The sequence below is a fragment of the Scleropages formosus genome, chromosome 9 (assembly GCF_900964775.1).
Source record: "Scleropages formosus chromosome 9, fSclFor1.1, whole genome shotgun sequence".
NCBI classification, from domain to species: Eukaryota; Metazoa; Chordata; class Actinopteri; order Osteoglossiformes; family Osteoglossidae; genus Scleropages; species Scleropages formosus.
This window is the reverse complement of record NC_041814.1, coordinates 30,569,392-30,595,254: the sequence shown is the minus strand read 5'-3', so window position 1 is coordinate 30,595,254 and position 25,863 is coordinate 30,569,392. Positions and strand designations below refer to the sequence as shown.

General features: G+C 51.0%; 3 protein-coding genes across 7 annotated transcripts in view; 2 read left to right on the top strand and 1 right to left on the bottom strand.

Moving 5' to 3' along the window:
* The window catches only part of arhgap39 (Rho GTPase activating protein 39), a 57,230-nt gene extending 46,183 nt beyond the window's left edge, over positions 1 to 11,047 (bottom strand). For all 5 annotated transcript variants that reach the window (XM_018749208.2, XM_018749210.2, XM_029255066.1 and 2 more), the window contains exon 1: positions 10,663 to 11,047. In XM_018749208.2, coding sequence (XP_018604724.2) covers positions 10,663 to 10,673 — 11 coding nt within the window. In that variant the 5' untranslated portion in view covers positions 10,674 to 11,047. The remainder of the gene's footprint in view (positions 1 to 10,662) is intronic.
* Positions 11,048 to 11,842: 795 nt separating this feature from the next.
* On the top strand, positions 11,843 to 13,613 carry c9h8orf82 (chromosome 9 C8orf82 homolog). Its single transcript, XM_029255090.1, has 3 exons — positions 11,843 to 12,098; positions 12,353 to 12,401; positions 12,663 to 13,613. Exons 1-3 carry the CDS (start codon positions 11,955 to 11,957, stop codon positions 13,133 to 13,135), a joined length of 666 nt encoding a protein of 221 aa, XP_029110923.1. The 5' UTR covers positions 11,843 to 11,954; the 3' UTR covers positions 13,136 to 13,613.
* Positions 13,614 to 15,508: 1,895 nt separating this feature from the next.
* On the top strand, positions 15,509 to 25,442 carry naprt (nicotinate phosphoribosyltransferase). Its single transcript, XM_018749204.2, has 12 exons — positions 15,509 to 15,900; positions 16,376 to 16,503; positions 17,974 to 18,056; positions 18,152 to 18,282; positions 18,561 to 18,676; positions 18,779 to 18,975; positions 19,496 to 19,633; positions 19,723 to 19,807; positions 21,218 to 21,298; positions 21,731 to 21,991; positions 23,266 to 23,373; positions 23,658 to 25,442. The coding sequence occupies exons 1-12, from the start codon at positions 15,666 to 15,668 to the stop codon at positions 23,715 to 23,717; spliced, it is 1,623 nt and encodes a 540-aa protein (XP_018604720.2). The 5' UTR covers positions 15,509 to 15,665; the 3' UTR covers positions 23,718 to 25,442.
* The last annotated feature ends 421 nt before the right edge of the window (positions 25,443 to 25,863 follow it).

The following is a 25,863-nucleotide window of genomic DNA, read 5'->3' as shown; positions in this document are numbered from 1 at the left end:
ATAGCCATTTCTTGTCACAGTTTGGACAGCTGAACTGCAAACGGGTTTTGATTAAATATGCATGCTGTTTGCACCAGCACAGTGTCATACACAGAAAACTAAGTCTGAAAAATCCCACTGAAAACCAAACACACGCAGTTCAACCCAAGGAAACGGTACTAACTGTCTGATCAGCAAACGGCGAACTGTGCGGCGTTTAGGTTTCTCGTCTTTCTTTAAAAAAATCACACATTTTAACAGTTCAATAGCTCACGCTCACCTACTTCTGTAAAGCCGCGTGTCGCACATTGATGAAGTGAACTTCGTCTTTGGCATTTAACGATGACGCAAATTGATATGATTATGACCTGTGCTTCCAGGATGGACTCTGAACCACCATCGGCCTGCACTGGACAAATGGTTATTGATTATGGATAGTCAGAATCAGAATTTGATTTATTTGGCCAAGTATGCACACACATACAGGGAATTTGGCTTCGGTTCCCAGTGGCTCATAGCGTAGAGTGGACAAAAAAAAAAAAAAGCACAACATACATACAGTATACACATATAAACGTAAATACACACATAAACACACACGCACACATACACACACATTGGCTGAAGCCGCTTGTCCCGAGCAGTGTCGCAGCAAGCCGGAGCCTAACCCGGCAACACAGGGCGTAAGGCTGGAGGGGGAGGGGACACACCCAGGGCGGGATAAACACATACAATAAGTGCGAAGATGCATTGACAGTGCCGGAAAACAAGAGAAAATAACGAGGGATGGAATAAATACTGAGGAGGAATCAATAAATAATGAGGGAGAAATGGGAAACGGATTATTTTATGGATGATTATTAATTACTATTTGTTGACTCCTTTCTTGCAATGTTCAGTTTATACAGTAAGCTACTTGCAACTATTTACACCCAGGTATTTTTACTGTGTCAGTTCAGGTTAAAAAGCATGACGAAGGGCACGACTGCAGGAGGTGGGATTAGACCCTGGATCTTTCAAGCGCAAAGCAACAGCGCTAACCATTACACCACCTGCTGCTCCAGGAGAGAGGGAAGGAAATGTGAGGCAGTACATCGGGAATGCGCATCGACACTCCTGGAGGCCCCATGGCGAGCAATGGTTCCCCTTCAGTCTCACTTCCCAGATTCTCATTTGAAAAAAAGTCATGTCACCTCAACTCTTATTTAATGTGGTAACCAGGGCTGGAATGAATCATGTCCCATAAAAATGACAGGACTTTCAGTTCCATTTTTCAGAACCATACAATACAACAGTATAGCACAGTGTAATACAATAAAGATACAATAGAGAGTAACAGCAGTAATTGTCAGTATACTATCACTATTATTATCATATCAGTACTGACATGCGTCGCTTAACGATGGGGATACGTTCCGAGAAATGTGTCGTTGGACCATTTCGTTGTTGTTCGAACATCATAAAGTGTACTCATACACACCTAGATGGTATAGAGGCTCAATGCAGTCAAGCGACATGGTAAACCTGAGGTTTATGATGCTGCTGCCTGCGTAACACAGCATATTGTTCTACAGTAAACTTTTTTTTAATCAGTAGAAAGAGTACACTGTATAATAAAAAGTACAGTATAGTAAATACATAAACCAGTAACATAGGTGTTTATTTTCATTATACTGTACTCTTAGGATAAGCCAGCAGGCAACTGAGGAGATGAAAATTTAAAAAACCCACTGTGAAGAAGGGGACAAAAATAAACCTCTGGGGGTCCAAGTACCAGTGGGTGCCCCCCCCCCCCTCCCCGGCATACTACTGTACAGAGAACCTGTGTGGATGTAGGCACCAGTGCTGGAGAAGCACGAGGTTTTAGATGGGTCATAAACAAAAGGAGATGGACAATTACATCTCTGCATTCATAGGAACGCCTTGGCAGTGCTATATTTGTAAGAGGGGCAAAGCCGTTTGAAGCAGAGCTCAATTGATTTGACTGTATTGTGCTAAATTGAATTGACTTTATTGAGTTCAATTGACTGCACTGAATTCAGCGGGACTGACTGTAGGTGGCCTTGGGGGGGGTAGAGCTGAACGAGTTGTGGTTGAGGAGAGAGATCAAGACGGGGAGGGGAAATCAGACGTGACACCGGGAGACGACAATGTGGATCAAGGAATGAAAGACAGGCAACCTTTTGTGGAGCAGGTGGGGAGGGGTATTGATCCAGCATCTTCTCTTATCTTCGCCTTGCAGTGGAGGAGGGGTAAGGTTGGTAACACACACACACACACACACACACACACACACACACACACACACACACACACACACACACACACACACACACACACACACACACACACACACACACACACACACACACACACACACACACACACACACACACACACACACACACACACACACACACACACACACAGCTTCACGGGCCGCAGGTGGTGAGACGGTTTAGGAAGCGGATCAAATCCTGGGGAAGTGCTGCTGTGCCTTTCGTTGACACGAAACACTCCGCGTTCGAACCTCTGCTCCGTAATCCAGTCATATTTAACGGGCAAACTGTGTGATGGGTAATATTATTTGCCGAGCAAATCAGAAATTAATGAAGTGAAAGGGAGACAGACAGCTCGCGCACGCCAAGCAAAATCACACAGCGAACATGCACACGCACACACACAACGTGCTCGTTTGTGTTTGTGTGTGCGCGCGCGCTCTCCCACGGGCACGGCGCTATTTCACCGGCGCCTTTCAGCCACGCCCATCGATTTTGTGCCATCCGTAATGGTCTGATTCACGCAGCCCGCTCACTGCATGCAAACGGGCTCGGCAGGCCGTTTGGAGTGTGATTTAACACACCTGCGCTAACCTGGCCCATTCCCCGCCGGGAGCATTGAACCCCCGGCGGCCACTCGTGCCTTTCTTTTCTTCTCTCCTTCCTTCTTTTTCCGCAGCCAGACACGCAACAGGCAGCACAGCGGTTAAGGACACCGGCTGGCGCCCTGCAGGTGCTACGTTGAGCCCTGGGAGGGACCTGGTTGTTGTAGCTTTGAGGAAAATGCAAGCTGACTGGGAAAAGCAGCTAGTCAATAAAAACAACATTAGAAATAAATAAATAAGTAGAAATAATAATAATAATACCAGTAAATTAAGCGTTGCATTGTATTCCAGTGTCCAGCAATACTACGGTCCACAGGCTTTAATAGAGGACTGCAACGCTGCACTTGAGTTCATATCCCCGACATTATTCATCTTCGCTCGTATTTAGTACGCGCAAGTACAGTAAGTGTCAGAAATTAAATGGGAGGTGATCAGTGCAGATGTGGTGCAGCACTACTTTGATGCAGGGCTTCCGGAACATACTAAATGCTCAGGTCACAGGCGAACAGCCTCCCGTCTCAGGCCTAACGGAGTTCCACCTGTAGGACAAATCTTTGGACGTCCCCTCTGTCCCAGTGGGTCTCTGGAACCCATCAGGTCGCCGGAGCTCTGTCTCGGAAGGTCACCAGAGAGCTGTGACACACACGGAAACGATCAATAAAGCACTATTCATATGATAATAACTGAACTAGACCCGGGTCACGATAAGATGCACGGGCGCCCGCAGGAAAGTGATCCAAATGGCTTTGAGCACAGACCGAAATCTTCATCATGGATCCATTAGGACAGATCCGCGATTTTACTGGAAAACATTCCGACACCAGAAAATATGCTTAAAGGGCAATTAGAACAGCTTGTGTAAATATTTTAAGGGCTGTCAAATGTCAAGGTATTAAGAGCTTCGGAAGAAAACTCCTACAGCAGATGGAAAAAAGACATTTATACCGCTATTAAAGCCATATAAAATCATCTACCGGGGTGCATAAAATTAACATAAAATTGTGCAACGCAGACGTGACCGCTCCGTTTCATGCCCACCTATCCGGAAAAGCTCTCGGTGGGAATGGAGCATCAAGCGGCGTACCGTGCGGAAGGTCATAGGCTCTTCACTGCAGCTCAGGTCCCTGTTCAGCTGTGATTGGTCCACTGAGACAGGGAACCAATCAGCAGTGTTCTGCTGAGAAGCAATTGAGCTTTGTGATTGGTTGACTTTGACTGACCGATCAACAGCGCTCAGCTAAAAAATGGACATGTTTGCGCTCTATGATTGGTTGACTCAGACCAGGAACCAATTAGCACTGTTCGCATGAGAAAGGTACCGATAGATACAATTTGAGCACTGTGATTGGTAACTGTAACTGACCAATCAACAGTGCTCACATGAGAAGTGGACATGTTTGAGCTCTGTGATTGGTTGACTTGGACTTGAAACCAATCCAAAAATTTCTGCTTTGCCACTGATTGAATACAATTAACCAAAAACACGGTTCTGCCGAAACAGACATCTCTGAGCTCTGACAGGTCGACTGAGACTGGGAACCAATCAGCACCGTTCTACTGAGAAAAGGAAGAATTTGAGCTCTGCCATTAGCTGACTGTGAAGAACCAATCAACAGTGCTCTGCAGTAAAAGGGGCGAATTTGACCTCTGCTGCAGGTTAATTGGGACGGACCAATCAACGCCGAGTCACCGAGCGAGGAACTAATTAGTGAGGTCACCTCAGCTGTCTGCTGCCTTGCGGCTTTGTTGCCCCGTCAGGTGCTTGCGAGTTGCTGGTTGCCAATAGCAACAGCTACGTTGCCCCTCCAATGGACACTCAGCCCACTTGCACTGTGAGCCCTGATTGGCTGTTACAGGGTCACATACCAGAGGAGCACATGTGCTGGACGGAGAGCCGCTGTAGGACCAGCAGAGCAGTAACGGAGCATAACACGTGTAACAAGAAAAAAATCAGTTAAAAAAAAGAAACAACACAGGACGAAGAGCAATAAGAACAATCAAACGGTATCCTATCATGTGAAAATTATGCTGCTGTTTTTGACCCAGGGAGGCGTCACTCTCCCCCACACTGGTGTTTGGTCGCCTAGCAACCCCTGGCACTCCATCAGCCCAGCTTGGGCTGCATCTCTGGGAATTTTCATAAGTGGAGAGCCATCACAGAGCCTTCACCGTGCTGTCACAACCACAGGGAGGGGGGCGCCACCGCAGCGTGGTAACACACACTGATCGGTGTGCAGTAATATGCACACACACACACACACACTGCAGATCACAGTCACATGGAGCACAGAAAGCACATCAACACTGACACGGGCTGACCAACAAAGCACTGTAAAGGATCTTCTCACTATGCCCTTTGTTCCACAGCATTTCAACACACACACACCATCAGGGACCAAAGCAAGCAGACAGGGGGAAGCTTCAACACAACTGCGAGCGCATCATGCAGCGACAATGGACTTGAGCACCAACAAAAGCCGTCCGGATCCAAGAACAGTCTCTTGACTTGAAACTAGAGGCGGAGAACCCTGTGAGTGTGTATCGTCACACATCGCTGCATTAACCCTGTCCGTCTGTCCGTCCATCCCCCCAACTCATTGTCCAGTGGCCAGAGGCCCAGGGGCAGCGCAGTGTGGTGACAGTGAAGTTACCCGCAGGGAGCCTACGTCGTGTCCCGAGCCCACCGATGTGCGTGTCGCCTCCCCAATAGTGTCACATGCTCCGACTCATGTCCCCGGGGGCCCATCTGGTGCCGCCACCACATTAGCGCTCTTTCCCTATTGATTGGCCCAGTTGCAGCGAGTGAAAAGCCGCACGTGACCGACGCGTGTCAAACGGGGCCTCTGTCCCGCGACTCCCGAAACAGGGGGCCTGATACCCAACTGGACAGACAGCTTCCTGTCGTCACTCATCCGTCTCTAACTCTTCTCTAGAAGGCCACTTAGAAAGCTACCTGAACAACTTTACGGCACTTTGCCCAACTGTACAGCAGGATATTCTAATGGTTTCGGTCCAGGGTAAACACCAGATCAGGGGTTCTACAGCAGGAAGGGGATTTCAACCCTACACTTTCAGACTGCAAGAAGACAACTATAACTGCTATACCACCTGCATCCTGATTACCACTGTCTGAGAACAACTGGGCGGCACAGTGGCACAGCGAGTAGCGATGCTGTCTCACGGCACCTGGGTGGTGCGAGAGGATGCGGTTTTCTCTGTGTCTGCGTGGGTTTCCTCCAGGTGCTCTGGTTTCCTCCCACAGTGCAAAGACATGCTGTTCAGGTTCCCCCCCAGTGTGTGAGTGACAGAGAGAGTGTGTGTTCCACTGATGTGTGGATGAGTGACCCATTGTAAGTAGTGTATCTAACAGTGTATGTCACCTTGGTGAATAAGGTATGTGGGCTAGTAACACTACATAGAGTTCATTGGAAGCTGCTTTGGAGAAAAGCGTCTGCTAAATAAATAAATGTAAAATGTAATAACTGTAGTTGGGGGTGCGGTGGCGCAGTGGTGCAGTGGGTTGGACCACGGTCCTGCTCTCCGGTGGGTCTGGGGTTTGAGTCCTGCTTGGGGTGCCTTGCGGTGGACTGGCGTCCCGTCCTGGGCATGTCCCCTTTGCCCTGTGTTACCAGGTAGGCTCTGGTTCTCTGTGACCCCTTATTGGAATGAGTGGTTCTGAAAGTGTGTGTGTGTGTGTGTGTGTGTGTGTGTGTGTGTGTGTGTGTGTGTGTGTGTGTAATAACTGTCTACAAATCACACACTACTGTGTAGATGGCTTTGGAGAAAGCTGGGGACAAATAACCATGACAGCAGTGAATTTCTGAGGACATTGGCTCAAAACAGTTTGCTTGGTTGACAGTTCTTCTTAAGAGCTGAGAACTTCTTTGGTCCAAAGCCTGCTTTCTTAACTACTTTCTGATTTCGGCTTTGAGTTGGGTTTAGGGCTTGTCTGACAGAAGGGACCAGTGGAACGTGTGACACGTGGCAAACAGGAGACATGGGGGTGGTGGACCATTGGCCATCTTGAGCTTGGCCTGGCCCTCACAAGACACCAATGAAGTAATCAATGTTCTCCAAATCCATCCATTTTACCATCACCAACCCACAGCTGTGCTCCTCACTGCTACCACTACCACCTGTTCCTCGGCCGTCAACACCATCAAGAATGGGACACGCCTCCTTGTCCTATCAATCTTTTCCGTGTAGAGGTCCCTAGGTCACCTCATTGAGATGCAGAGTACCTTACACCCCCACCATATTGCCACACACACACATACACACACACACACACACACACACACACACACACACACACAGAGTTGATGAAGGTCCAGCGCTTTCCATCATCATGCCAGAATCCATGAAAAGACCTTCACTTAAGAACACCGTTCAGTCATCTGAAGGCACTTAGATGAGGAGATCATGAAAGATTGGCCATGACGGCGTATTGACTGCGGAGCTGGTGCACCAGAAGGGCAACTCTTCTGACTCAAAGAAGGTTCTGCTCCCTCGCTGTCAAGCTTGATTAAAAAAATAAAGAAGAGAAGTCCTTTGTGACAATGTTCAAGCCATGAGCAGCACGAGAGAAAGTGCCATAACAGGAAGGGTTCAAAGAGAACTTGGCTTTCAGAAGATGTTCACAAGCTTCCCGGACAGCAAGGGCCATATTCACAAGATTCCTCTGAAAGCATATTCAGAGTGCAGGTCACGTTAACGTCATTCTTCATTTTTAAAGCAAAAATCAAGATTGCTTTAGATCAACACCGCCCAACCGCAGTCCTTGGAGGCCATGGTGCTGCAGGTCTTGGAACAACCTTTCCACTGACAGCTGCTCTACTAGATGAAGTGTCTTAGAGCCCAGATAATGACTTCTGTCAAGCAACGAACATCAGAGCGAGCAGAAACCCCAGCAATCGACTTCAGCAACGGTTTCAGCTGGTTTACCTCAGGGTACTTCAAGGTACACTGGTGACTGGAAAGGGCAGTCCTACCATGTGAACATCCACAATGAACAACAGGGCCATAGACCAATGGGTGGGTCAAGAAGTATCTTTATTAGCTGAATTATTTTCCTTTCATAACCACACACATTCATTTTAATAGGGTTAGAAATAGGATTAGGGTCAGGGTCAAGGTCAGGATTGGGATTAGAGCTAGGGTTACAGTTAGCTTTTTCTTGCACGACTGTGTGCAAGTGGTCGGGTGTCACAGGAAAGACTGTTCTGTGAGACAACAGGGAAAACTCAGCGAAAGGGATGCGTGGAGCTCCAGCGCTGTCGTCTCCGTTTCAGATATTTTCTGAAAGGAGCTCAGGTTGACATTACGCCGGTGGAAAAGCCCTCCTAGACCACCGTGGGAAAACAGAGGAGCACGGCAGGTAGCTCAATCATTCTCAACGAGTTTACGGCTACCGTGCAGCTCTCGTGTAGAAGCCCTGTGAAAATGATAAAGGTAAATCGAGATACCAGTCAGGGGGGCTGAGTGTTCCTCTCAGTTCTCCAGCTCCCTCCACAGGAGCGTCAGTGGTGTAGAACATCATGCAGGTATAGCTGGGTGATCAAAACCGAGTCGGACTCGTTAACCATGATCTACTAGGTGTCGGTTGTCAAGGCAACTTACAACTTAGAGTAACTTTACTTTAACAATTCAAGGTAAGCACCTTGACCAAGAGCGCTGCAGCAGGAGCGAGATTCGAACCCGGGTCCTTCAATTGAAAGATGCCTCTAAACACTACGCCACCTGCTGGCCCTGTCTTTAAGCCACGTTTACAGAGCAGCAGAGAATGTGTTAGGTTTGGAAACCAGTTGCCACCTGAAGGTTACTGGTTTGAGTCTTTCCAAAGATAATGAAGTGGAATTTCTCCAGGAAAAGCAGCATCTATTTATAGATGTGAAATTTTAGCAGCTTTAGAATAATGTTGACAAAGGGGAGACGAGCTTCTGCGATGTGGTCGCATGTGCTCATGGGGGACTCTTACGCCGCACATCCATAGAACAGAAACCTGCACTGGATCACGAAGCTCAGCCGCATTTCAACAAGGCCGAAGCGGGAGTAGACATTACTACTGGGACGAGAAGTTAACTGTCCTCAGTGACACTCGGAGCTGCGGAGTTGAGGATGAGTTTCCGGGCAGAGAGCGGCGACCCAAACTCGGCGCTGGGGCGGGCGGAACAAAGAGCTCAGTGTGTCACCGCACGGTCACCAGCACTGCTGCCGGAGGAGCTCATCCAGCACTGTAAATGAGGGGGTGTCCTCAGACAGGTGTCCCCCCCACCCTGCACCAGCACATCATCAGGACATGAGAGGAGGGGGTTTGGCTCAGTGCCCCCATCCCCCACCAAAGAGGAGAAACACTTTTACACACTAATCCTATTAGTAAACTGTCTCCCTCTCCCTGAAGTCGCCTCCTATGAACACACACAGACACACGCACGCGCACGCACACACACACCAAAGCAGTGAAGCAGTGTGATATTTCAGCCTCATATTTTTTGACACATTTTACCTGCCTTTTTGAGGGAAAAGGGAGTTTCTGATTTAATAGGGGTCGTCGGAACGCTTTTCCTTAAATACTCCTCGTGCCTGCGGATCGACGAGGGACGGGTGGGCGCGCGCAGACTCTCACTCCGGAACCCGGCGCTCCGATCGATACGAGTCGCGCGCACGGCAGAGGCGGGTTGGGTTCGGGGGGGGGCAGCACCGAGCGAAACTGTACTTAACAGCGTAATGGGGACTCGATGGGACAGTGAGAGAGAAACGACAGGTGCAGCGGGGTCGCGCGCGCGCGCGCGTGCGTCCATGACTGTCGAGAGAAGAAGCGCGCGCACACAGCCTTCGCCAAAATCATCTGACAGCGAGTCCTTGACGCGAACGACTCTGGGGCCCCTCCCCGCTGTGGGGGGCCGGGATTAGTGACCACGCCCTCAGAGACCCCCCCCCCCCCCCCCCCCCGCTGCCGCCATCACGTGCAATGACAGGGTGTGTGTGCGCTAAATGTTGTACAACGGACGCACCGCGTACATCCATTTCGCCCCATCAGAAACGGCCACTCTGGAGTCCGCGATGCTCCGGGACGTGGAGAATGTTCTAGAAAGTACACAGAGTAACGCTTGGCTCTGGGCAGCGGGCCGCCGGACCTCTTGATCTTCTCCACTGCTCTGGATCGCGCGGCTCCGGTCCCCCCGACACGTGGTCCGAGTCGCAGTCGGGTTCCACTCGTGCTCCGCTCCACCGGTGATGACAGGCACGTGGAGATGCTCAGCATCAGCACCAGCATCACACCATCATGGACACCACCGCTGGACCGCTGCCACCACAGCACGAGCCCCATCTCCACCCACCAGAAAGTCAGTAATGAACTGAGTGCTGGTGAGACCCGAGGGCGTGACGCGCGCACCGATGACCGACCTCCACAGCAAATCACTCATCATCATCCTCCGTCCGTCACTCACAACCACAGCGCTGAGCCGCCGCCGCCACCGCCGCGATCGCGAGCGCACCGGACACTGCACGGCATCGTCCTCGCGCCACAGCCACAAGTAGAGGTGTGCGCGCTCCACGCCCGCTGCAGGCTCCGCACGAGCGCAGGTGTACGGGTGCATCTCGCCGTGAACGCGCCGGGGGGAGGGGATGCTGAAGCAGGACCGCCTCGAGAGCATGGAGCAGCGCGCGCCCCGTGCGCACCCTGGACTTGCAGTCCTCGTTTAAAATGATGCGCTGTTAAATACACACACGCGCACACACACACACACAGAAAGAGGGGTGGGAAAGACAAGAAGAAGCGCGGCGCGCGGCCTCACCTCTCAGCCATTTCTCCGCGTTCTTCACAGTCCCCGCGCGATGACAGCAGCGTCAGTAATTATATTATTATTTTTATTATTAGCATTAATAATTCCCAGAAGGGTCTCCATGGCTTCGCAGCGCGTCGCGTCTCCTCTGCCGAAGAGCGCGCACTGACACTGCCTCCTGAAGCGCGCGCGCGCTCACTCTACCGCGTCTCCGTCACCACCGACAACGTGACGTCACCCGGCCGCTCAGGGGCGAGCACGCAGGCAAGCCAGATCGGTTGCCATGGCAGCGCATGAAGCGATATGTCCATGTAAGAGATTCCAGGGGAAAGTGTGCGGGGTTGGAATTTAGGGTTTAGGGTTAGGGTGGCACAGCGCCTGGTGGTGCGAGAGGACCTGGGTTCGATCCCCACTCAGTCTGTGTGGAGTTTGCATGTTCTCCTTTGTGGGTTTCCTCCGGGTGCTCTGGTTTCCTCCCACAGTCCAAAGACACGCCGTTCAGATGGATTGGTGACTCGAAGTCACCCCTCGCGTGTGTGAGTGTTTCACTGAGGTAGTATGGCCGAGTGACTCGCTGTAAGCAGTGTATATAGCGGTGTAAGTCACCGTGCTGGTGTCCACTGGAAGTCGCTTTGCAGAAAAGTCACCGTTAAAAGTGTCTCCTAAATGAAGTGACGTCGTCGGAGAAAGCATGAGGATAGAGTTCGCTGTCGGCAGTCAAAAGAAACAAAGATACTCAAAGTTTAATCTTCACATCACTTCGCTCTAGTGGTACACTTCTCATCAGTCCTGGCTCGTCGACCACAATACAGTAATTCATTACGGACGCTATTAATTTGTTCTGAACTCCAGAGCGTCGTCTGACGGCTGGGAGGGCGAGGGGAAAGTGGGGAAAGAGCGCCGCCCAGTGGCCGAGCTGCGGGTAGTGACAGGATACACCGGACGGGGGGAAAGAGAAGAGAAGAGAAAAGAAAAGCAGGAGCGACTGGCCTCGCTTGAGTGACGCAGAAGTATATGGGGGAGGAGTGGGGGGGGGGCATGTTCGGCCCTGGGGGACCCCCCTCCTTGTCATACTTCGAGCCCATTGCGTTGCGTACAAATCACATCTCTGCCGATTTTTTTTTTTTTTTTTTTTTTTTTGCCCTTTCACTTTTTTCATGAAAAAAACTGGAACGTTAGAAGAGGCGGAACTCAAATGCGCCACCCGAGTTCCTGGGGTTCCGGTGTCGCAGTCGGACCGTTCCCCTCGAGCGCAGAGGTGGCCGCTCGCTCACCGGCGCTGTTTTCCCTTCGGCGCGCGGACGATGTTTCCCGCTCTGCGGCTGCGGCTGCGGCTGTGGTGGCGCGCGCCCGTCCACTGGGCTCGCGACAGCGCCGTGTACGCGCAGGGCCAGAGTCCCGAGGCGCGCGTCCGCGAATATTTCTACTACATCGACCACCAAGGACAGGTGACCCCCCCCCCCCCCCCCCCCCCAGCTGAGCAGTTCATTTAAAATTGATTCAGAGTTATTAAGAGCGACACGCCGCGCTGTACTGATGAGTAACTAAATGCCTTCGGTGTTGATTAATAACTACACTGTATATTCGGCTTCATTTTCCATGTACAGTAGCGCGCGGTGCTGCTCCTGGTACCATGATTGTGCTCAGGCAGTGTCCCAGTGAGCTTAAGTGACCATTGCTGACCTCTGACCTCAACCCACAGCTCTTCCTGGACGACACCAAGGTGAAGAACTTCATCACCTGCTTCAAAGGTCACTCACTGCGCCGCTCCACGCTACAAACACACACACACACACACACACACACACACACACTAGGGAAGGACACCTGCAACACACATCTTTGGACTGTGGGAGGAAACCAGAGCACCTGGAAGAAACCCACGTGAACACGGGGAGAGCGTGCAAACTGGATTGGAACCCACATTACACACCATAGTTACCCGCTGCCACCAGTAGTAATAATAATAATAATAATAATAACTAATGAGGTGATGGTGTGTCGCCCCGCAGACCAGCAGTTCCTGGCGTTCTTCTTCAGTCGCCTGCGGCCCAACGACAGCGGGCGCTACGAGGAGCACTTCCCCTTCGTGTCGCCCTGCGGGCGCGAGAGGAACTTCCTGCGCTGCGAGGACAGGCCGCTCGTCTTCACGCACCTGCTGCCGGGGCGGGGCCAAGGAGAGGGGGGCGGGGCCGAGCGCCTCTCCTTCTGCGGGGGCGGAGACGAGCTGTGCGTGCCCTTCCGGCCCGAGGCGCTCTTCGCGGACCCCGCGAGCGGGCGCCTCTACCACCCGTGTCCCGAGCGGGCGGGGGCCGTAGGGCTCCTGCGCTCCTCCCTCGCCTTCGAGCTCAGCGCGCGCTTTCACTACGAGCGGGGGCGGGGCCAGAGCCGCCAGCCCACCCACTTCCTGTGGGCGGGGCAGCGCCACCTGCTGACCAATGAGCTTGCCAGATACTTCCCCGGGGAAGAAGGTGGGGGTAGCTGAGTGGTGCTGCCTCAGCTTTTACTACATTTCGCTGTGCTTGGACCCAGAGAGCTGTTTACTTGTCCACGATTGGAATATTCCGGTAATTTTGCGTAATTAAATTTACTTTGTGGGCAGACAGACTAAAAGACCTTATAATATTTTAGTCATTATTTAGGGCATATTGCTTTTCCACCTTCTGGACATGATTTCTGGGCTGCGACAGTGTCCCTTGGCGTCATGTTTGAGATTTGAAGATTCAGCCCTCTCACTCACACACACACCACCCACTTCTGTACCCCACTTCGGATACAGAACTTATGTCCTACTGAGGACGGCGGTGTGGGCAATGTGGGGGTCTCGGGGGACGAACAGGTCAACAGAACTCCATGAGGACAGAGTGCCGCTCCTTCCTGAGGACGTGGACAGACGGGACAGGAAGGAGAGGGTGTGTCATGTGTAACACACACACAGTGTAACACGGAGAGAATATTTAAAATTAAAGGAACGAAAGTAACTCAGCTGTACTTTGGTTACTTCACAAGTCATGTCCCACTGATCCTGTCTCCTGCTAGGCCAGTGATGATGGCCTTTACCCTGGTACAGTCAGCTGGTGTCCCTTGTCGATAAGGCTGAGGAGGACGACAGCATGGGGACACTTTCTCTCGCTCTCTCTCTAAAAAAATCTCCCTCTCATCCCCACCTGGTGTCTTCCTGAAGCCCAGGTCCTCCACCAGAGCCCTTGGAGTTTGAGGGTTCTCTTCTGCGCAGTATCTTAGCTGTTCCTAGGACTGCACTCTTCTCGACAGAGACTTGAGATGTTGTTCCCGGAACCTGCCGGAGCCCCTCTCCCAGTTTGGGGGTCACATCCCCAGTGCTCCTATTACCACTGAGTCCAGCCTGGACTTCGCCTTCCGCACCCGTTCCAATTCGTCCTTCAGCCCTTGCTACTTCTCCATCTTCTCATGCTCCTTCGTTCTGGTATTCCTCTCACCTGGGATTCCACATCTATCGCAACTGCCCTCTTCTCCTCCTTGTCCACCACCACTATGACTGCTTGGTTGGTCAGAAACTGCTTGTCAGTCTGGAACTTGAAGTCCCACAGGACCTTAGTGCTGCTGTCCTCAACCACCTTTGGCGGTGTCTCCCATTTGGACTTGGGGGCTTACATCTACATTTACACATGTAGCAGACACTTTTCTCCAAAGCGACGTACATCTCGGAGAAAATACAGTGTGTTCATTACACGAGGAGAAAGACATAGTTGCAGATGTGGGATTCTTAAGTAAACTTAGTTTGTTTCTTTTCACTTTCTGTGCCAATGTTCTTCACGAGTAGGTGCACAAAACTCAGAATAGACGAATCCTGATCACCTTCATACATTGTTATTTTTTTAGAAGGTACACAAACATTCACGTACAGTGCCGGAGTATCGGCTGTGTAAAGGCTGATCTGGGGATGATCATGAAGTTACGGTACATGAACATTTACACCATAGGTGAGCTGGAGAGATCTTGGGAGATATGGGTCCGGAAAAGGTGAGTTTTCAGACCCTTCTTGAACGTAGACAGAGTTTCAGCAGTTCTGAGTGACGGGGGAAGGTCATCCCACCACAACGGAGCCAGAACCGAGAACCTCCGAGCTTTGCCTTTCGTGCGGGGGACCACCGAGCGAGCAGAAGTAGACGAGCGAAGGGGTCCGGTTGGAGTGTAGCGGTTCATCAAGCCTTCGGTCCATATTCTGCTCAGATGTTCCTCTAAACTCTTCCAGCCACTTGGTTCTGTGAACGCCGTTCCGGCTTGTATCTCACACCCTGCTACTATGTGCTGGACTTTCAGGGGCGTCTTTGCACAGCCTGCAGCTTCGCTCCTGTCTATACTGTACACAGTATATATAGGAGATTGAGAGAAGGAGATGGAGAAATACATATACAAATATATATATATACACACACACATCTTCAGAACCGCTTGTCCCATACGGGGTCACGGGGAACCGGAGCCTACCCGGAAACACAGGGCGTAAGGCCGGAGGGGGAGGGGACACACCCAGGACAGGACGCCAGTCCATCGCAAGGCACCCCAAGCGGGACTCGAACCCCAGACCCACCGGAGAGCAGGACTGTGGTCCAACCCACTGCGCCACCGCACCCCCTATATATATATATATATAATATTTTTTTCTATATATATAATTTATCTTTCTTTCCGTCTCCTTCTGTCACTTTTTCTCCTCTTTATATATTTTTTTCTGTCCTTCTCTCTATATTCATTAGGTTCCGCCCAGTCAGTGTCCTCCCAACCTCTCTATCCTGAAAGCGTCTCGAAGCTTCCGCGGGTGTACAGCACGTGCTTACCGTGGTGAAAGTGCACGCGCTGGCCATACGCGGCCGAAAGACCCATCTGTCCGTTCGCACTTGACTTGAACAGTTCTGTCTAACCTCCTCCCAGTACGAGCTGGGTTCGAGTCCTGGCGCTGGCGGAGGGGGAGCAATAAACTCAAAGTCCCAGAAATCTCAGCACGGACTTTCCGCAACAGCGCGCTCGCGAACATGGCAGCGCCGGAGCGCGCGGCGCGGGTTCGAGTGCCCGATCGAGTCCCGTCGCTGCTCACGGACCTGTACCAGTTCACCATGGCATACGGGTACTGGAGCGCGCGGCGGCACGAGGAGCCCGCCGCCTTCGAGCTCTTCTTCCGCTCGAACCCGTTCCAGGGGGGGTTCGCGCTCTTCTGCGGGCTGCGCGAGTGCACGCGCTTCCTGGGGGGGTTTCGCCTCTCCGAGGAAGGTGAGCGGCTCGCGGGGGCCAGAGAGAGAGAGATGTGGCGGGACCGAGCCTGTCACTTTTACTGCGTTTACGTGCTTTTACTGTATTTTTCTACTCAAGCAAGGTATTACAAATTTTGTTCTTCTTGTACTTCAGCGACGGTCTTGGGTTGTTTTCGGGAACTTTCCAATCGATTTACGTATAATAATCTACCTCGGGATGGAGGGGGGGGGTGGGCACTGGGCAGGACAAAGTGCGCGCGCGGTGCTCTACAGGTGTCTAAAACGTAGCCAAAGTTTTCACCTGGGAACTTTAGCTGGAAACGCAGCCCCTGCGCTGCCAAAAATCAATCTGCGCGCTGCTTGGTTGCCTGGCTGTGTGTCCAGTCACCAGTGCAGCCGGGTCACGGTGGTCTGGAGCCTATCTTATAATGATCTATCCCAGAAGCGGGGTGTGTGACTGCAGCGTATCTCCGTTTCCCTCTTCCGCCACACAGAGGTGCGGTACCTGCGCTCGGCGCTGCCCCCCGACACCCACCCGGACTTCTTCTCGTACCTGCGCCGGCTCGACTGCAGCGGGGTGACCGTGCGCGCCGTCCCCGAGGGAAGCGCTGCGTTCGCCAGGGTGGGTCCCTGTCTGGCTACTCCGCTCGCTGACGTCACACTGACTGACTGGGATGCTGCTGTAACAGTGGCCTCGACGATGCCATGGGATGGCCCGGGGTCTTCAGCGCTAAAATAGAGTTCCGCAGAGGGAAACGTGCTCGCTAGGGAGAGGGTGTTCGTGTAGGGTTTCGCCAGGTGACCCCGATCGATGGACTGCTGTGATTGGTTGATTGGTCGGCAGCGTTGGGGGTAGAGAATCACGACGACGGACGTGGAGACTTGGGTTCAAGAGCTCTTTACTGCATACAGATTTTTCGAGAATGTTAGCAGTCAACGTTGAATGAACGAGTCCTCAGAGTGTTTCATAGTACCCTCTTGTTGTGGGGGGGGGGGTGTATTTGTCTACACACACATACTGCGCCACCCCGTGGAGCACACCTGTAAAGAACACACCATGATATATACTCTCATCTCTCGTTATTTCCTCTCCAGATATGCGGTTTTTCACATGTCCACTCAGAGATCGTTAATGTCTATTATAATTAATTTTCGTCATTTTCGTATATCTGGTCTCGGATCTGGTTTGGTGCGATAAACCGAAACCAAGCGGCTCTGTGAGAGACCATGAGGTGCAATGCATTGTGGGAACTGTGTACCCACGCTCTCAGCTGGAGGCAGCCTTGTGCACTGCCGTCCTCTGTTTTGGACCCTTAATCATTTATTGAAATATGATGTACAATATTCATCTTGCTGCAGCCAGTCGGATAAATGAAGGCTGTAAATTTACTCTTTCAGTAATTTTTAAAAATTTATTTTAGATACAGTAGACCCTTCATGAACATGAAACTTAGGCTAAATTCCTGTTACCCTGCATACGCAGGAAATTTTACAAAAATAGCGAGTGTAAAATACCAACTATTTTCTGTATTTAAAAAATATGTTTAAAAAAAAAAAATTATTTTTTACACAGGCAGTTTGCCACTACAACCACCCAAGTGATTTAAAAAGGGTCGAAAGGGTAATAAAATTTAATATATGGAATAATTAATTTATTATTGATGTATTATGAAATTATTTCCCAGGAACAAAATTTGGAAAAAGTAAAACCACATAAATATCTGAACAGGAAGGACTGAGTGTGTGACGTTGAAATGGGATGAACGCTTAAGGCATTTCTTGGGACACTTACAAAGTTCTTAGTGGGACTGAAGTTAAATCAATGTCATTTACGGATCGATCAGCCAATCGGGATGATTCATCGATCGATTGGTCTGGTCACTTTAGCTGGACGGGACACACGTGTGTCCATGTAGCCCCTCAAGGCGCTCGTGCCTCTGCAGCTGTTCCAGTGGACGAAGGGAGCCGAGCATCGTGTTGGCGAGGCAGTACTTTTCAGCTTTTATGCTGTTTATGATGTTCGTGTTGAGGATGAGGAGGAGGATGATGATGATGACTGTAATGATGACTGTCATGATGGTTGTGCGCCCAGGTCCCCCTCATGGAGGTTTCTGGCCCTTTGGCTGTGGTCCAGTTGCTGGAGAGCAGCCTGCTGTGTTTGGTCAACTACGCCAGGTAGAAGCTGTGACCTCACACACCTGTCCGTAACCTGCTGCACCACACACTGGCTCATTCTTGTGTGTGTGTGTGTGTGTGTGTGTGTGTCTCAGCCTCGTGTGCACCAACGCGGCCAGGTTCCGCCTGGCCGCGGGTCCCAAACTCCAGCTGTTGGAAATGGGCCTGCGGAGGGCTCAGGGGCCAGACGGGAGCCTCACCGCCTCACTCTGCGCTTACATAGGGGGTGAGTGACCATAGGTGACCACTACCTGCTGCATACGCACAGGTGGAGAGTGACCGTGAGTGACCGCTGCATGCTACACACACTTGGGGGGGGTGACTGAGAGCCTTTTTTTGAACCTGTGCAGGAGTGAGGGACCGTGACTGATCATGAGTGAATTAAGTGACCACCTTCTACCACTTGGGGGGTGATTGCCCATCAGTTACTGCTTATACTTTGTGTGTGTGCGGGGGGGGGTGTTGTGATTGTACTTACATACTGACATCTTGCCCTTCTACCAGGGTTCAATTTGACCACTAATGTCCAGGCTGGCTACCTGTTCGGTATCCCTCTGGCGGGCACCATAGGGCACTCTTACATCACTTCCTTTTCTTCGTTGGAGGAGGCGGAGCCTTGTGTGAGTCGCTGACATCCTTCATAAAGACACGCCCTCTTGGACCCGAGGACACTGGTGTGAAATGAACAGTAAATAAAGGCATGACCAATGGTCTGCTCACAGAGGCTCCCTCCTGCCGCTGGCCCCGGACCCCCCGTGGACCTGGTCTCCTTGAGCCGCGCATCCCTGAGCCGCGTGTGCCACCTGCTGGCCGAGGACAGGGCCAAGGTGCGAGAGGGCGAACTGGCCGCCTTCGTGTCCTACGCCGCCGCGTACCCCAGCAACTTCCTGCCGGTCATCGACAGCTACAGCATGGCCAGGTACTGCGGTGCGGCGCCCGTCCTGCAGGGGGAGCTATAGGTGTCCTGTCAGTATGCGATGCGCTGTGTGGACACAGTTAAGGGAGCGCTTGTGTACTCTACGCTGCCTTGGAAACCATGACTTCCCATTGTGCTCGGGGGGAAAACGGTTTTCTTGCGGTCCGGTTTCACAGTTTTATCTTCGTCATCCACTAATGACAACTATCAATCAATGTAAATCTGACTGCTGAAACAGCAGATTGATCATTATTTTAATAATTTCTATTTCTGATGCTTTTCTCCACAGCGATGTATGGTTACTTAGCGATTGACCTATTTATACAACAGGGTAATTTTTGCTGTATCACTTCTGAGAAAGTACTTTAAGGGTACCGCAGCAGGACGGGGACTCGAACCCGGGTCCTTTGCTTGTTGTAGCCACCGAACCCTGTGTTGCTCCCTCTTCATTGATAAAATGGATCTGCTTTCTGATTGGGCGGTGCAATAATGAGGCCTTTGGCTCCTCCCACTTCACCCACAGTGGTCTGCTGAGCTTCTGTGCCGTGGCTCTCTCCCTCTGTGAGCTCGGGTACAAGCCCCGAGGTGTGCGGCTAGACAGCGGGGACCTCTGCAGGCAGTCGGTGGAAGTGCGCCGAGTGTTCCGCACCTGCGCTGAAGGGTAAGCGTGATGGGGGAGTGGGGCTGGCTGGACTCGGCTCATAAAGGCACCTTTTCCCCGTCACGCTATAAGCCTTTCTGTGGCTGCAGGTTCGGTAAGCCGGACTTCCTGTCCCTCAGCATCGTGGGGACAAACAACATCTCAGAGTGCAACCTGGAGGAGCTCAGTGAGACGGTAAGGGAGCACAGCGGTACCTGTACATGTTCTGTCACGCACACACACGTCAGTACTTACACAGTTATACAAACAGTGCATTCATACACGTAAACACACGTGCTCAAACATACATGGCCATGAGCATAATTCCCTCAGCTTACAAAGAGAATTGGGATCAGAAGGCGGTTCGTAATTAGATTTATTAATAAATCCAAAGTTACTTTTTATACCTCTCAGTCCCTGTCAGTAAAAGCTTAATAGCAGAGATATGACCTGTGTTTATGAGTTAGGTTCTGTGGAAATCTTGGATACAGCTATAATGAATACAGGCAGTTTGTCAGGCTTTAATATTTTAATTAAAATTTAAACTAATTTAAAATTACTTACTCTGTGTGCAGAAACTTGTATTCAGTACTGTTCACTGAAAGATTTGTCTCCTGAATCAGGAACAGCTGATAGTGTAGTGGTAGCTCTATTGCCTTTGGATCCAAAGGTGACAGGTTTGATTCCTACCTCTGGTTGTAGTTCCCTTGAGCAATGGACTTGCCTTGAATTGCTCCATTAAAATTACCCAGCTGTATAAATTGGTAAATAATTAATCTCCATATGTACTGTTTATTCTGAGTTAGTTTTGTGAAAAGCATCTGCAAAATGGAAATAATGTGAATAAACACACAACATTCACGGTCTGGTTATTCATCACCGACACTTAGGAATGCCGGATATGCGTTTAAAACACTGTGGATGCAGTTGAATCGGGGCAGCACTGCACTTTCAGTGTTTTACTGACACCTAGTGGCTGGGTGGAAAAAAACAGGTCCCACTTCCATTGTGTTTGGTGGCTTTTACTGACACCTAGTGGCTGGGTGAAGAAAGACAGGTCTCACTGCCATTGTCTTTAGTGGGTTCTACTGACACCTAGCGGCTGGTTTAATAACACACACACACACACACACACACACACACACACACACACACACACACACACACACACACACACACACTTTCAGAACCGCTCGTCCCTTACGGGGTCACGGGGAACCGGAGCCTACCCGGCAACACAGGGCGTAAGGCCGGAGGGGGAAGGGGACACACCCAGGACGGGACGCCAGTCCGTCGCAAGGCACCCCAAGCGGGACTCGAACCCCAGACCCACCGGAGAGTAGGACTGCAGTCCAACCCACTGCACCACCGCACCCCCTCGGTTTAATAACAACTGTTGTTAAATAACAGATAAATTGCAGTTATTCTTGTGAGATTCAGTTGTTGAGAAGTTTGTAAATAATATGGGAACCAACAAACGTTTATGTTTATATGTGGTACGCTTACAGGGATTTGCAAACACAGTGACAACAGGCATGCAGATATATTTATGTCCACGTGTGTAGTTTTTCTTTCTTATTTGTTGTCCCTCCCTGTCGGCTGCAGGAGAACGAGATTGATGCCGTCGGGGTTGGAACGCACCTGGTCACGTGCACGCTGCAGCCCTCGCTCGGCTGCGTGTACAAGGTAACGGACCCGTGTGTCGTAGAGGCCAAAGAGAGGCAACAGACTCATCGTTGTCCCTAGTGAGTCAACCACATTTGTATTTTGACCTTGTGCCTGCGTGAGTCCACCCCATTTCGGTGGCGACCGTGACCACGACCGTGTCTTGACCTGGCGATCACGGTGTTCTGAGACACTGCGCATGTTCAATATTCATAGTTTCCCTGGATCGAGGACGAACGCAAACATTCTTGTTTCGTTCAGATTAGAAGTTCTTAGAAAAATTTCTCTGAGAGACTATAACAAAATAAAATCCAGTGGCGAAGTAATTGTGTAACCATAGCTGTAGATGGGTGTGTTTGCGCTTTGGAGACGGTCCCATTTGGGCTGCGACTCCGGGTTCGCGAAGCTCTGTTCTGCTCCGCTCCACGTTGAGACCTGATGCTCACGTCGCAGCTTGTGGAGGTGGCGGGCCGGCCCACCATGAAGGTAACCGAAGACCCCGAGAAGAGCACGATGCCTGGGAGGAAGGGCCTCTACCGGCTGCTGGACGCCCGGGGCCACCCCGCGCTGGACCTGTTGTGCGTGCGCGACGAGCCGCCCCCCCGGGAGGGCGTGGAGCTGCGGTGTCATCTCCTGGGGCAGGAGCGGAATCCCATCAGCGTCACCCCAGCCCATGTGGTGAGCCTGTGGCGGGACGTTTTCGTTCAGGGACAGGTATGTTTCGGCCGCCGTATTCGGCCATAAGATGCTGCCTGTATTTGCTGCAAACCTGTACGCCTGTATACCTTTATATTTGTGTATTTGCGTATCCGTACACCTGTGTCTCGATACACCTGTATGCGTGCACACCTGTACGTCTCTATCACCGTACATTTATAGACTTGTTTCCTTGTATGTATCCGCACCTGTATACCTGTAAAACTCCATATCTCTATGTGTGCAACACTGTGTATCTGTATCCCTGCGCCCCTATTTACACCTTTATAGCCGTACACCTGTAAACCTTTGTAACCACATAATCCGGTAGTCCGAACAGTTCTCGAAAAGTCGTTTGACACATTTTTCATCTTTGGACCTTTAATCCAAGAACTAAGTTGTTTTTTTTTTTTTTTACCCAGTGTGCAAAGCTTCATCCTCTGCTCAGCACGTGGTCAGTCTGACAGGACCCTAAACAGCCAACCCAACCCAACCCAACAAGCATTTTTATTACATGAAAGGTGGTGACTTGAAGAATAAGAAGTACATTAGTAGTAAATTGGCTTATAACGTGACGTGCAGTAAGGGGAAGGATCAGGATTGTTCCTGCTGGACAGAACCGAATACAAACCCACTAACGTTTGCCTTCGCTGCTCGGAAACGCTGAAGGGACGCGGTACTGTGGGTCGCGTTTCTTCCTGATACGGCGCCTGTTGAGATGATGATGATGTTTAGACTCATCTTATGCACGTTAATTTCGCCGGATAGTTGAATTTGGACAGCAGCTCCGGTATCTCGGACTGCAGGAGAGAACAAAGGAATTCCTGAGAGATGTGATCGTGGCTGATGGAACGGCGTCCGTTACATTTGATCTCAGCTGGGATTTTACTGTGTTTGCTGTAAAAAGCCGCGTCCCTCTTTGCCCACGGTTCCTGGAACGATTACGACCCCGGATTCAGTTGCATCGGCTGCGCAGCTTTAAAATGCTGGATTTTAGAGCCTGGCTGGTGGGTAATACAGCCGTTGACTTGTGGCCAGAAGGTTGCTGGGTCACGTCCCCTGAGGGACCCTAGTCTGGCACTGTTGTGACCAGAAGGTTTCAGGTTCAAGACTCTTCAGGGATCCTTTTCTTGTGCCTTTGAGAACGTTATTCAGCCATAGCTGTAGTTCAGCTTCGTAAGAAGCTATTTTAGTTGATTTTAGTCGTTCTGGACGGGAAAACATTCTGTGCTTTCTGTGCTCGTGGCTCTGCCTGTATAGCCTGCGCTCACGGCTCCCCTCGACCATCGTAGGTCCTACAGCCCCCGGAGAGTGTGCGGGAGGTCAGAGAGAGGGCACAGCGCTCCCTGGACATGCTGCACCCCCGCCATAAGAGGCTGCGCGATCCTGACGCGTACCCCGTGAGTTACCCCGTTACGGCCGTCTTACTCCTTTTCCATTACGCGCACCACGCGGATATAATTATGCGCACACCCACAAAAAAAAACAAGACCAGATGTTTAGCGTCAGCAACCTTACACATGTGTATAATTCATCCATGACTGTGCACGTCATGTGTAATGGAACACACACACACACACACACACACACTGAAACTATATATAAAGTATGAAAAAAACTGTATGCGAAGGGACAGAGGAGCTGTGGTTTATGAGCAGTGTGGCATTTCACGCTATTCCATCAGGTGGCGCTGTCGGACCGGCTCCTCTCGGTGCTCACGGAGCTCAGGAGAGATGGGAACTAACCAGCGTCCGGCTGAGAGAGCCGACGGACCGGGTGGACCCACGGATGGGAGCGTGCGGAACGGAACGGGGGGGGGGGGGCGGAGTGTCGCGCCGCCGCCTTCTTCAACTTTTCACTCGGACTAAAATCACAGTTTTTCTTTCGTGGCAAAGTCGCGAGCTGTTCTGTTAACGGAGGGATCGTGTCACGGCTCGTATGACGGGAGCCGTGTCGTCCGCTAACGTCTGCGTTGAACGGAAAGCTATAACGGTGACTCGTACGAGCCGTTCCGCAGTTCCGAACGGTAACGTCCCGGTCGTCGTGAACGAAAGACTCCTCGTTGCGTAACCATGATGATAAGTTGTAACGAAGGTCGAAATGTAGCGTCTTTCAGTAATATTTGCAGAACGGCGAAAGAATGTTTCCTCGATCCTCAGACGTGAAGGAGGAGGTTCGAACGCAGGTCGTCCGCTAGCTTTTGACTGCTTGTCGCTCGCCAGTAATTCATATCTGCTGCTTTTCTAAAACGCCCCTTGCAGCGTTTGACCCGTGGTGCGTTCCGTCCTCCGGGGTCCTGCAGACGTGGGGAACGGGCTTCGAATAGGTAACCTTCGCAATGCAAGTCTGTGCGTCCTTAACCGCCGCCCCACCTGCTGGCCCATCGTCGACCTCGCTCGCTCGCTCACGCGCCAGAGCCTCGAAAGTGCAGCGCCGGCAGGTTCTTTTTGAAACTCTTCTGGGCGAGATGGTGACTCGCTGATTCCGAAACACACTTTTCAAAGTTTTTAAATTTTTTTTTTATTTAGTCCTATAATGATTAACTGCATCAACGGTATACGTGCCCTCACGCTCATGGAGAAAGGTGCCTCGAGTTCTCTGCGCAGCTATACCTGCGTGTTCCGTTTCGTCGGGTTTTCAAGCGTCTGACAGAAGCGCGGAACCGCGCGAAACGTTTCGCCGTAAAAATTCGATACGTCCTATGCCGAGATGACTTTATTTCTTTTTCTTTTCGTTTCTGTTTTTAAATTCCTGCTCCGGTGCCAAAATCGTTGCCAGAGATGCGAGATGTTAGCGAGGAGGCAGCGATTTAGTGCAGGTACCAAAAAGCAGTGCGGAACGGCAGAAAGGCCAACGTGTTCCTGCAGCCAGTCGCCGTTTCAGGTGATCAGAGCTACCAAGTGGCTTTGTTGTAACGAACTACGAAAACACAGGTTGTCCCATTATTAACTATTAGAAACGAAGCATGAAATCGCTGAATTTTATTTCCTGTATCTGAAAATATTTCTGCAGACTTTTTGCATAAACTTGGAAGATTGACTCTACCTATAATGTCCGGGTGAAGAAATAAATATCTGCATTTCTTACGTCGGACTAGTTTCTTTTCACTGGTTTCGTGTTTGACCATAATACTAATAATAATACTAGAAATAATTATTTCTACTGGGAATGCTGAGTATTACTCGCAGCACCCTAGCCGATGAAAATGTGGCGATGACCCTCCCTTGCGCTCCGCCTCTGGTCCAACTCCCTCCCACCCCCCGCCCCTCATTCCAGCAGACGCGGGGTGGGCCGCGCGTACCTCCGATCGGCCTCTCTGTGACCGGTAGCCAGGGGTCCCGCACACGCCCAGCCTGACCATGTGGAGCCGATTAGGCATTTCTGCACGGTGATGTCAAACACCAGCCCGCCTCCCTCACACACACACAGCTGGATGTGGTAAAGGAGAAGTATGCAGGCTTAAATGCGCATGCACGCGCGCACACACGCGCACACGCACACACACACACCAGGCCCAGAACTGCCATTAAATATCAGGTCACTCTAAGGCCGGGTGAGTAAAAGATTCCTCAAACGGGTCAAACGGTAGTTTCCTCTGATCTAAGGCAGGGTTGGGTCAGCTGCCTTAATGCTGTTACTCTCATTACAATCTTTAGTTATTCATTTATCTGACACTTTTCCTCCAGGGTGACTCACGATGTCAAGCTACTGATTTACCCGTTTATGCAGTGGGGTAATTTTTACAGCACCAATTCGGGGTAAGAACCTTTATCAAGGGTACTGCGGTCAGAGGTGGGATTCGAACCTACACCCTCATGCGGAGAACAGCAACTCTCAGCACTGCTCCTTACGTTGTGCGAGCCCATTATCTGGCGCCCGCGGTGTAAACC

Bases quoted from the DNA above. Each gene is read 5' to 3' on its own strand.
- naprt (XM_018749204.2), top strand. From the start codon at position 15,666: ATGGCAGCGCCGGAGCGCGCGGCGCGGGTTCGAGTGCCCGATCGAGTC. The intron at 18,976-19,495 runs GTACTGCGGTGC...CTTCACCCACAG, and splicing joins GACAGCTACAGCATGGCCAG to TGGTCTGCTGAGCTTCTGTG. The intron at 23,374-23,657 runs GTGAGTTACCCC...CTATTCCATCAG, and splicing joins GCGATCCTGACGCGTACCCC to GTGGCGCTGTCGGACCGGCT.
- c9h8orf82 (XM_029255090.1), top strand. From the start codon at position 11,955: ATGTTTCCCGCTCTGCGGCTGCGGCTGCGGCTGTGGTGGCGCGCGCCC. The intron at 12,099-12,352 runs GTGACCCCCCCC...CTCAACCCACAG, and splicing joins ACATCGACCACCAAGGACAG to CTCTTCCTGGACGACACCAA. The intron at 12,402-12,662 runs GTCACTCACTGC...GTCGCCCCGCAG, and splicing joins CTTCATCACCTGCTTCAAAG to ACCAGCAGTTCCTGGCGTTC.